General features: G+C 31.2%; 1 protein-coding gene across 1 annotated transcript in view; it reads left to right on the plus strand.

Moving 5' to 3' along the window:
• The first annotated feature begins 231 nt into the window (after positions 1-231).
• LOC148614874 (uncharacterized) overlaps positions 232-12,622 on the plus strand; it is a 51,135-nt gene continuing 38,744 nt past the window's right edge. The window contains exons 1-5 of the mRNA XM_088589353.1: positions 232-751; positions 1,292-1,488; positions 4,295-4,497; positions 4,900-4,989; positions 5,861-5,916. Of these exons, the coding sequence (XP_088445479.1) occupies positions 1,342-1,488; positions 4,295-4,497; positions 4,900-4,989; positions 5,861-5,916 (496 nt within the window). The 5' untranslated portion in view covers positions 232-751; positions 1,292-1,341. The remainder of the gene's footprint in view (positions 752-1,291; positions 1,489-4,294; positions 4,498-4,899; positions 4,990-5,860; positions 5,917-12,622) is intronic.

Here is a 12,622-nt window from a genome sequence, read left to right on the forward strand (position 1 = left end):
TTATCAGATATTCAAATATTAATAGAAAAGTGTATTCATAAAACGTACATGTTGAACCATAAGAAAGAAGACTTTAGTAATATTACAAAGACGTTAGGATCTCAGGTTTAAAGATACAATTCACACTTAACAATCTACGAATACTGCATCACTGGTCTTCTAAAGGTTGCATTTATTGCTATATTAAATGGTTAACAGGGTTTATACTCAAAGATTTATTCTAATAGAAACAGGGGGGTTGAATTGTATATCTCTCATATATCAAGTCAGGATTAGTGTTGTCTATAGTCCTTCTATCAATGATAACAGGCTTATTGTAGAACCACATGGCAGATTTTATACGCATACCAAAACGCATATGAGAATAGAAATGTTAAGTAAATTGTTAGTGCCTATCTAGCTATGCCGATAAATAAGTGACAGTCTATTGTTGGTTCTAAATAAAAATGGATAAAGACAGTGGCTGTAAGATAACCCCGGAATAAAGTTAAATATACGGATTGCAGTTTATTATTTACGTGGGAATTACATTTATTAACAAAAATCAGAAGTGTTACACATCATGTAGTAGTTGTGAGAAGACAGATATATATTGTTAGTATAGAGTCATATAGCAGAAAAGAAACGACCTCGATCGAAGTGAAGTGGTAGATTAGAAATCTGGTTTTCTGACCCATCAATGTGTAACAAGTAATGCTTTAAATGACAGGATTACGTTTCAACAATTAGTAAGAAATAGCAACAAAAAATGGTAAATATGGTATTTATTTCATCTCATTTATGTTTTTGTACATTTAAAGTCTCTAAACAATTTGATTTCCTTTAATAACACAATGCTAATCGATTTGGGAAAAAGTCTTTGTACCATCTTAATTGGACATAAAGCTTTAAACCATTAAAGGATACAATCGTTGTCGGGCCATTCACAAATATATAGGTTAGCATCGAGAAATAGATCAGGTTGAAAATTCATACTTGAAAAGTATTGAATGATGAGGATACTTGTTCACTCTGGGAGTTATACATACCAAAGATTGAATGTCTTTTATAGTCCTGATTGTCCTTCACTAAGTTCGACAAATAATATACATTAGCTAAACACAATGAAGGAACTATTTACTGAGGATTCTAATTTTTTAAAAATCATTTAAAGTCAAATGTTTAAAATGTGAATTGGATAAACAAGCCATTGCACTGCAATTTAGATATTAAATTGTCAAATTTGATTTTGAATACAATTTATTATGGCGTACTTCAGATTGGATAAACGTGTTTAAATGTTCTTTTATAGTAAGATTACATAACTAGGGATGAACCTGGCCCCTGTAGTACCTGTCAACTATGGAATGTATAGAAAAGGTTTCAGATGAAAACTTTGTTACCTCAGACAAAAAGAAGAAAGTTGGGAGCTATATACTTGGACGAACAATCGGTGAAGGATCGTTTGCAAAGGTTCGGCAAGGATTCCATATAATAGCTAAAGAAAAGGTGAGTTAAACATTTGTGTGCAAAAGGTTACAGTTAATGGGCTTGTGTATTCCTTTTTGCAAAGTATTATCAATTTTTAAACTCTATAAAGAAGTGTGTGAAAAAGGAAAATAAACAGATTATTAAAGCAAATGTCAAGAGAAAGTCAAACATTTTAAATGTAAGGATACAAATAATGAAGTGAAAATTAAACGACTATAGTAAACATTAATCAATATTTGAACGTTTAGATAGGATGAACATAAGCAAAGGGTCAACATGTCAACAAACTGACTGAGAAAACGTTTTGTTTGAACTTTTCACAATGTAATATTGTTAAGGGTAGTAAATGATACTAGCAACGGTTTTTTAGACGATTGTCAAACAAAATTGATTTTGTGAGAGAAGCATTTTCAAGGTAAATTAACATGACAGGAAAAGAAACGGTAAAACAACAATAAGGCTTAAACAATTCGTATACCCAAAGAGGAATACCAAAACTCTTGACAAATGCAACTTAATATATAAAAATGGGGTTTCAAATTTGGAAAAGACATGACTGACTTAAACATGCGAAACTCTGGTACGTTAATATATACAATATATCATACGGATATTTCGCCATGATCCGTATAGTTTAGAGAATATGCACTACTGGTCAAACCACGAGTGCTTGGCCAAGGCAATCATTTGATCGTGGAATTTATGACAAATGATCATTCTAATCTAGTTTTGTATCCATCAAATTTATAATATTACGGCCATCGATATCAATCGATAAAAAATATGTGCCAATTATTTTTCACCGCGTGTAATTTATGTTATTTAATGGTAAATAAGAGTAATCAAGGGAACCAAGATTCTAGCGAAAATCAAAAGAATGTAATCCGGGGACAAAGATCAGACATGAAAAACAGATACACACACAAAGGACATAAAATAACTAAAATAATACACACAAAGTAACGAAATAAAAATATATATATATAAACGTAGATATAACATATGTTGTCAATAATTTAACACGAATACAAAAATGCAAACAAAACAAAACGAGAAGAACAATCATATATGGTGCAGATTTCAATATGCTGTACACTTGTTTCAAGGAGTAACCTCTCATCAGCAGCATTAGAATCAAATATATAAGATGATGTAAAATAAAACATTAACTGTATACAAACAGCACCCATAAACATAACTATGAAATGATATATTTTGATATTTAGAAAAAATATATTTACAAGCATATTTCTGTATATCAATGTTAATATAAATTTCGAGAAAACAAATATTACATGTTGTTATACAGTTTGAGTTTTCCTAGACCAATTTTATGTGATACAATTCCAGAAAATATTATCTTCACAATCAAGATTTTAGACAATAATAATACCACAGTTCTGACTGGTTATAAGATAAACTCCGAATCAACCATTAATTGCATCCGTTTAGAAGTGCTAATGTTATGTCTTTCTTTTATTTTGTCTTATATCGACATGGCAAAAACTGTGATATGCAATGATGATAACTGCAGTTCAAACAATGTTTTATGTCAAAATCCAGCTTACGAGGTGATGGATCAATAGAAACGATGCAGAACATAATAATCAAATAAACGTATAATATATATTTGTAACGACATAATACTGGTATCATAATCAAATCTACACTATAGGGGGTTAAAATCAGCTGTGAAAATGTCAAAACCATCGAGATTGAATGACGGTAGTCCAGATATACGTAATTGTTAATGATTTTAAATTAATAGGTCGGGATAATCCAGTTAATTAAGTCTTAATTAAATTGGTATTGAATGTGTATCGGTGCATCAACGTTCGTTATCTGATCGATATTAAACCTGATAACTTGTGATTGATCCAAAATAACTGACTGTTTTAAATAGCAGACTTATTACAATGGTGAGTAGGGTTGTTTGAATATTAATAAATCTAAAGCAAAAGGGGGTCCGGATATTGAATTTTTTTAATACTGAATACCAACTTTATTAGATATTTTCTGTATTTGATTAAGTGAAAGGAGAACACCGAACAGTATATTCAGATTTAACCAAGAAAATGTCACTGTATTTCTCCCTTAAAGGGAAGGCAAGACAAACATAAACAAAACACGTGTTGTTAGTCATACTTAACCGAACAAGAGCTACGTTTAAACACTCCCAAACGACATTGACGAATATAGAAAAACTCCATAAGAAACAACAAATAACACATATGAAACATAACCAATAACAATAAACGAACGGTAGGGAAAACACAACTGTTATCTAGACCTATATTTTACATAATTAAGTACTTCTCCGTCTAAGAATCAGGCAAAATGTGTGGCACGTGAAGGAAAAGAAAAGGCAGAGATTTTATAAACATTAACCAGGTATTTATGTCCGATAACCTCAAGAAATAACCATCAAAGTGTTAGTAAAATTTGCCTTTTTAAGATATTGATAAGTCAAATTTAGCTGAAATGCAGTATGGAAAAATGGAGGGAAAATTTTCCCGAACTTTTACCTTAAATAAACAGTAAAAAAATATCTATGTAAACGATTTTTCAAGATAAATTTAAATAATAGTTGTTTTCTAGATGTATTGAATATATTAGAGGCAAAAACGACCAAATTGAGAAAAATGATGTGCCACTCATTGCCTGATTCTTACACAGAGTGGTACTTAAAACTTCATATAGAGTTAAAACCTTAGCTGACCCATCAATTTATAATGGATTGCATAGAAACTTTATAAAACTTATTTACTAATTTTCAGATAACTTAAGCAACAATTTTTGTAAAAAAAATTAATTTACTATTAAGGTGGCAGTGAAAGTTGTTCCTAAAAAGGCAATACTTTTGAAAGAATATGTTCGGAAGAATGTTCGTCGAGAAGCCATTGTACTACAGAAGATACAGCACCCTAATGTTGTCCGTATGTATGAAGTGATGGAAACTGAAAACGGGTACTACTTAGTCCTGGAGTACATTGAAGGAGGGGAGTTTATCAAGTATTTGTGTGTAAAGTAAGTAAATAATTATAACTAAAGGATCACTATAACAGTATGTAAATAAGTTATAAGTACTTCATGTAATCTATTGCTCTTTACAACTACCACAACTGTGTTTATGAATTCGAATATTGTGGTTGTAAGTAGACAATATTATTTTAGAACACCTCATTAATGCATTATTAAGCCAAGTATAGTCAATGAATCAGCGGCAAGAAAATGAATGATTTTTGCATACAGGATTTTGTTCTTGGATTTTAATGCGTTTTTAAGTTTGAAAGAGCGTATTTATACCTTTTTAAGCAAAATTTTATAAAGATTTAAACATGAAATATGTATTTTAAGCGAACACTGTATTCAATGCATAGGGATGAAGAAAACAGACAACAATGAAATTGTGTGAAGTTTTTATTCTAGGAAATTTCTACCAGAATTTGAATGTCGGAAGTTTGCCAGACAACTTGTTTCCGCTGTAGATCACCTCCATAGATCCAATATTGTTCACAGGTAGGTAAATATCATGCAAATATATTAAGTCGCTGTGACCAGCTCAACTTGATTCTATCATGTTTTATTATTAAAACTATACCTACAGTGCTTAGTATTGTTCAAATTATTGACAAGTAATTTGTGTGAACAAATTGAATGTTTGTTGTTTAACATAACGTCGATAACATTTTTTTTACATAAGCTTTTACGTTTTTTTTCGTAATGGAACCAGGGGGGTTGGCGCTCTGTGAAGTCTTGTTTGGCTCACCTTTCATTTTTACATACCTATGCCAAGTCAGGACCACTACTATGGCTTCTAACTTTCTGGCTTTAACCCACTCTGGTGTTGCAATTTTTAATACGGACTTTACTGATTCCTATTTGTTTTAATCAGTACCTAGATTTTATCAGTAATTTTGTTATTACCCTTCATAAACACCAATAACATCTTCTGCTGGTTTTGATACATGTATTATCTTGTTTTTCCCTACTTAACCTTTATTCAAAAATTGTTTTCAAAAATTGAACTTGAATAAGGAAGAAATTCTTATTCTTAATTATATAACACAAATTAGATACGAAACATGCGTTAAAGATAAAACAGATGACTTGCATCTGAACAAGGAAATAAAAAAAAATATCTGACTTACTATTCATACTAGTAGATGCCTATCTTATTTAATTCAAATTAGAAAACACGGTCTGTATAGCAGACAGATTGTTTTATATATTTAATTCATTTTATGAGGAATAACATAAATTTAAAACGGAATAAGTCTATATTGAAGAAGCCATAGAACATTACAATACAAATTTACTTCTAGTTTCTCTTTAGTCATGATATGTTTTCAAGAATACTTAAACTGAATGGTTTATCAATTTCTTTCAGGGACTTAAAGTTGGAAAATTTTCTATTAGACAAAGATCTTAACCTTAAAATAATCGGTGAGTACTGTTTCTCTTTTTGTTTAACAGTTTTGGACTCATTATATAAAAGCATCATGGTTTAACTTTGTTTCTGAAGTGTTATGTTGTCTGAAACTACCATACACTTACGCCATAATAAATCGTCTGATATTAATCAATATGTAATATTACAACAATAGTATATTGACTTAGATTTTTTATGACATGCAGAAAGGCCTACCATCGAGGCTTTTTCGTTATGATGTTGAAATTTAATAACTTGAGTTGATGTTTTGCGATATTCAAATTTCATGAGCTTAAAATCCTTTTCTCTATGGTTCCTCGGGAATATTTAGACGTTTAGTATTCGGCATCTGCCATTGCGGAAAGGGTAGCGATCGTCCGTCTATGATGTCACCAGTTGTAACACGTAAGAAACGTCACAGCGTTCTATCAACCAATCATACTTTATTGACAATGTGTCACAATCACACAGCAATCATATAACTAATTCATATCACAGCGTTGCAGATGTGATATTGCAAAACATCTAGGCCGTCCAAGAAGTAGATAAAACGACCGAATCATATCTAATGTTAATCAATTACGTAATGTAACAACGTGGAAATATAGATTAAGAATTATTTGAAAACATCTTGCTGAGAAGCCTACCCTGATTTGATTTAACAAAAGTTATATCGTTATACTATAACTAATGTAATTTCATTGTATAGTTAAGCACTACAGCCAGTCAGCCAGCCAAAAAATCAAGATCTCTAAGCTTTCTATTTAATTTGGATATGTTCTAAGGATAGATTAATCTGGTTTTATTTTAAAATGTATCGATTGGAGATTATATGATTATGTATCGAACGAAGCATAACAATAATGTTAGACTTCTCACCCGAATATCTCTTAGTTGTCGACAATTTTTAAAACATTTAGGCACTACAAAAATGAGATACGTTTATTTATCATAATTAAGTCCGTAAGGACTGTGATCAACTTTTTGTATTGCTAAAATAAGAAAATAAATTGTAGAGAAACGGCAATATCTAAACACCCGACGTACTGATTATGATAATGTCGTCCATATGATGACATGACATGTGAATGTGTGTGCTCATATACGTGTATAAATAATATTTTGGATTTTGTTTTTGGTTATTAAGTTATCGAACTTTGAACATCATATAAAAACAGAACCAGGCATATCACGGGCTGTTCTGATGGATGTAATGATAGACCAGCAGCTATATCTGGTTCCGGGAAACCTTTGCACATAACATACATGAAAGTATCCGTATTTATTTCATAGTCAATATGTTTATTTTAGTAATACTACAAATCGGTGTTATTGTTGAAAAGTATTATAATAGAACTTAATGATGGTTATCTTTCCTTACCCAAATCGATATAAAAACTAAAAGAAATACAACAATTGTTTTTATTGCGGTAAGCATGTGTAAACTCCAACTTAAGAATATATCAATAGAGTCAAAGCATTATTTAAGATACACAAGTACACAAAGGATTTCATATATTGTTCCATAAGTACATGTTCCAGATAATATGATAAAGCTGACAAAAAGTTATAAGTTCAGGTTAAGCCAAATATAATAAAAAAACCCAGGGACCTTTACTCTTGTTGGTGATACATGCAATGACGAACATCTTCCAGTCTCTTTTTCCACATATGTACTTGAATATTTTTTGGTATAAATACAAGCTTAATGCGATTTAAAACAAAAAGATTCATTTTCACTGTGTAGATATACAAAACAGTACCTAAAGATTCTGCGCCAACTATGTACTTTACATAAACGAACTAACCCATATTTTTTCTTTGTAAATGCTACGACACATTGAGTTTTAACCGAATTGTTTATGTGCAGCATCATGCACACGGTTATAATAAAGCACATAAGTGAAAGAAATATCAGATATCGTAATCGTATAACCCAATGTGTCACTTAATCTTGGATCGAAAGATAGATTGTTTGATCGTTCGTATACAACAGGGAAACGAAAGTTAGACACGTACTATGTCGGCTCTTTATCTCGCCCGACCTGTTCCACTCAATATATTTCTTGTGTCATACATCAATAGAATCGGAATGAAATAAGAAAACTATCTGTATCTGCCAAAAAATTGTGAGGTATTGTGGAACAATATAATCTTTCGCCGACTTTGACAGATCAACAAATTTCACCGCACAACATATTTCTAATATGATTGTCTTGGCTAATCTGACGATTCATTTCTTTTTCCAGCAAAATTTGGGACAAATACATTAATACAAATTATCTTGTCAAATTTTAACAAATTTGGTTTGCGATTCACCAGGGAAAATCCTAATAAATCGAATGTAGAAAAATCGCGTATTTTAAAACCTGTTTTATCGAACAAATCTCATAGAAAACGTATAATAGCAATTTTAGTCATTTCAAAACAGTTTTACTATAGAAAGCCACTTCAAAGATTTACTATATCAAGGTTACTATATCCAATGAGAAACGTCTTACAAAATCGTAATGAGAGATTTCATTTGCATATCCAAGGGATTCTGTAAACTAATTTGAACACAAAACTCAATTTTGTCTCACGAAATTGAATTTTGAGTACAAAACCACGAGAGTCCCATTCGGCGCCACGTATCCATCGATATTGAAACTTCAAAATAACAAAACTTTTTTTTTTCAGTAAGCATACTTAATAAACAATGATAAAAAATTAACAACTCGTAAATTGCAATTACAGATGTGTCAATCTGAGCAGAACATCATTTGAAATACATGTATGTAATTACTTGCATCCCATCAGTTCTAGAATGAAAATGAATTATGCAAACTACTCATAATTAGGATTTATAAATTGTTCTCATGCATGGCTCCTGGCGTAGTACGCATATGGACAAAACTTGGAAAATAAACAACGTCATTCGCAATATTCGAAAATATCGCGTCAGTTGAGGGGAGATTTATTGTGTTAAAAAAGATTGACAAAAAAGGAAGCCTGAATTTCATTGCTAATACATAAACATATATCTTGGTCTTCTTTGTTACGTAAATAATCTTAAAATAATAACGTCTTGGTATAACATTTTAACAAAATTACATTACACAAGTTTAAAACAACTTGTACTAAAAATAAACATTGTAACCTACTACAAAGAGATTATATTTATTGGTCCTGTTTTGTATTGCGGGAATAGATTGTAATTCAAAAAGGCTTACTTGCTTAAAAAAACAAGCAAATTTTGAAAACTGCTTTAAAACGTTCTGTACGCTATGATTAAAATACGAACGTTTCAGTGCATTTAGTTGACAATTTTATTCCTTTTAAACATTTTTTTCTTTTGTATTTGTATCATTTGGCCATTATTTTGCCTGTAAAAAAACAATAATGCCATACTGCAATAGGAATTGAACATTCCCAGTTAAACGAACGAGCTTATAGAACTTCGAAAGTTTTGTTTTGAAATGCAAGGAGTACAATAATACATTCTTATTCATCACAAATAAGATCAATGATATCTTGACCGAAATGTTGGATTATCAGAGGGTAACAATTATTATAAAGATAACAGTGTTTTATCAAACGTTCGAAGCGTAAGAAGTTTCGATAATTTCACTCTCGGACTTTCTGCTGCCAAAACGTCACAACATTAATCCACCGGTCACAGAATTTCATAAAAATAATGTTGAAAATATAGAAAAATTATGAAGAAAATATATATAATAAATAGGATAATCAATTGGTTATCATGAATAACCAAAATATGATCACTCGTGGCAAGAACGCTTGATGATTTAACTCGTGCGCGGAACAAGTTCCATACACACACGTCAAATCTAAGCGTTCTTCGGTACTCGCGATAATAATCACTCTTCTCAATTAATTATCTTTTTATCATTATACAATGAAAATGTTTTGCATTAATATTTGAAACTTTATGCCGCCAACATTATATGTTAAAACACTGTCTAGATGATTAATTTCAGTTCATTACATTTTAAATATTTATATCTTTACAATAGACAGTGTATTTAAAGTCTCAACCCTGTAAATGTATCTCCAACTGTCCAAGATTACCCAAATTTGTTGAGATTTATTGTGTACCTTTACAACGTAAAGAATGTCATTTTGCCCACTTGCCATATCAAACCTCCCACACTTTTCGTGCGCAATACTTCTAATGCAAGCCAATCGAATGTGCTTTTCAGTTTTCTTCTTCGAGTTGACACCTGCATTGTTGTTCTGAATTGACAGTTGTAAGCTGATAACATAACTCCCAGGTTTCAATAAATTAATTTTCCTTGTATCAGTACTGTATGAGATGCTTGAACTCTCCTCATATTGCACTGTCCATGGTAACGTTTGGCAAGTCTGATTGTTCTTGTTACAAGTATTCTGGTCATAATAATATCGCCCAACCAATCCCTGCTGGTGTTCTGTCCATTTATAGTATGAAACCACGTAAATAACGCACGAAAAGCAACCAGATAGCAGAAAAATGTTTGCAATATTTGCAAATCTCACTGAGGTATACCACGATTGCAAAAGTGAAGACGATCGTTCTTTTGCAGTTTTCAACTCTTTAGACGACTTCCTTTCATAAGATTTATTAAAGCCTTCCTTCTTACATTCATCCTTCTGTTGTAGAATCAAGTGTGTGTTTTCTGTCTGTGTAAGGCATCTTTCCTCTGGTCTAATATCAATTCGGAAAGCTGCATCCATAATTTATACAAGTGCGTGTTTGCAAGTCAATGTTTTGTTTGAAAAGATTGGAAGTAGCCTCATTTATATATATACTTAAATTGTATACTAAAAATAGAATATCATTCGACAGGCTTTCTAAAAATACATGACCGTAAAGAAATACATAGCTGGAAAATATTAATTTACCTTAACTCCATCGATCAACAATAGCCTCTCTGTAAGTTTGAAAAACATGTTACCTATGGCAAAGGATAATGAAATTCTGCCAAAAATCAATAGTAACCGTTGTGGTGCAGAGAGCCTTGATAGAAATAAAAGATTGGTCATTTATACATTTGTTCATCCTGTTCGTACCCATAACAAATAATGGCTATTTCTTGGCAACGTAATATTTTAATTGATGCAGTTGTATTTTATTCCGGATGTACACACTGACTTCTGTTACCTTAAACAAAAACTGAATTGGTAAAAAAAAAATATATTTCCGTGATCAGTATACCCCCAGCTTCGATGGTAGCTGTGATGATTACCGTAAACAACACTGAAATAGTAATAAATTGTTTACATGTTTACTAATGTTTTTATAATTGTGTCCTAACAGTGATTTTAAATCAAATTAAAAATGCTATTTACAAAAAAATTAATTCCAACTGTTCTCATTTGAAACGTTAAGGAATTTTGGAAAAGCAAACGATGGATGTATAATTCAATAATCAAATGAAATACACACAGTTAAATTCTCAATAGAGGTAAATGATTTTACAATACTTAAGTACATGTACTACATGTAATAAAAACTCAGATCATAAGTACAGCAATTGGTTCGTTATCAAAACGTTATTTTGTTTCAAATTATTGGAATCGCGGAGTGCGGACCAATCAACTTTAATGACATAATAGTATTAATTAAGCCAAATTATACAATGTAACATTGTCAGCCCAAAGAGGAGCAACCAGTCAGAAAACTTGTTACAATCTTAATTATTCCTCTGTAACTCCATTTTGATGACATAACATTCTCAGTTTAACCCTACCGCAGATTTTTTGCACCTGCCAAAAGTCAAGAGGTCATTTATGTGTCCTGATGTCGTCATATTACTTTTTAATTTAGTTTTGAAGAATAATCCTCGTTGTCTTACCGTGGATTTTATAACTTGTTGTTGGGGCCTTTCAAAGCTTACTTATAATTATATCCCTTGATCGAAGACCTTTTGATAATCTTCGAAAAATATCATTTTGGATTAATGTTATACGCTGATGTGTTTGTTGCTTTTCACCATATCAATTCGTTTTTCTCAGACGCTTTAAAGGTTTTGGGAAATCGATTTGCTAAATATTTTAAAGTAATCTTTACTCCTCAGAGGTAATAATTTTTAATGGATAACGGTTACAAAATTAATAATATTTTCCCCCAACAATATTAGAAACAGACACGCGCGTGTTAAAGGAAACGGACCAGTACATGACGTTCTTTAATACAATATTTAAGAGATATCTGTGATAAATTCGCACATTTGTTTGAGCATCATTTGTTTTGTGTTTGTCAATCTTTTTACATTTATAGTTTTAACTACTTCGTCTTCCATCACCTGGCATAAAAGTTTGGACATAGCTTTATACGTTGTTACCCTTGATACTTACAGAATTGATACCAGTGTTATGCAACGATATACTGTAATCAATGCAAACAAGACAGAAATAAGAAGTTCAGAATAAAATAAAATACCACACACATGTTCACTGACAATCGATTATATGAATAAGGAAATCCGGTCGCTTAATGCAATTAAAACGTTGAATAAGTGCATTGCAAGCCTCCACTATCACTGACCAAATTCTGAAATCTGGAAAGAATAAAAATCTGAATATTGGAATTAAATTGTCGTCATCTTGCCTGTAAAATTATGACGATGTCATAACTGTTTTTGGTTCGTTCTGCCCAACAATGTCATGTAAAAGACTAGACTTTTGCTTGTAAAAATAAACATTTATAACTTTGCCAAGCATTTTGAAAACGCATGA

The sequence above is a fragment of the Perna viridis genome, chromosome 6, assembly GCF_037379345.1.
Source record: "Perna viridis isolate PV_CMFRI_1.1 ecotype Kerala chromosome 6, ASM3737934v1, whole genome shotgun sequence".
NCBI lineage: Eukaryota > Metazoa > Mollusca > Bivalvia > Mytilida > Mytilidae > Perna > Perna viridis.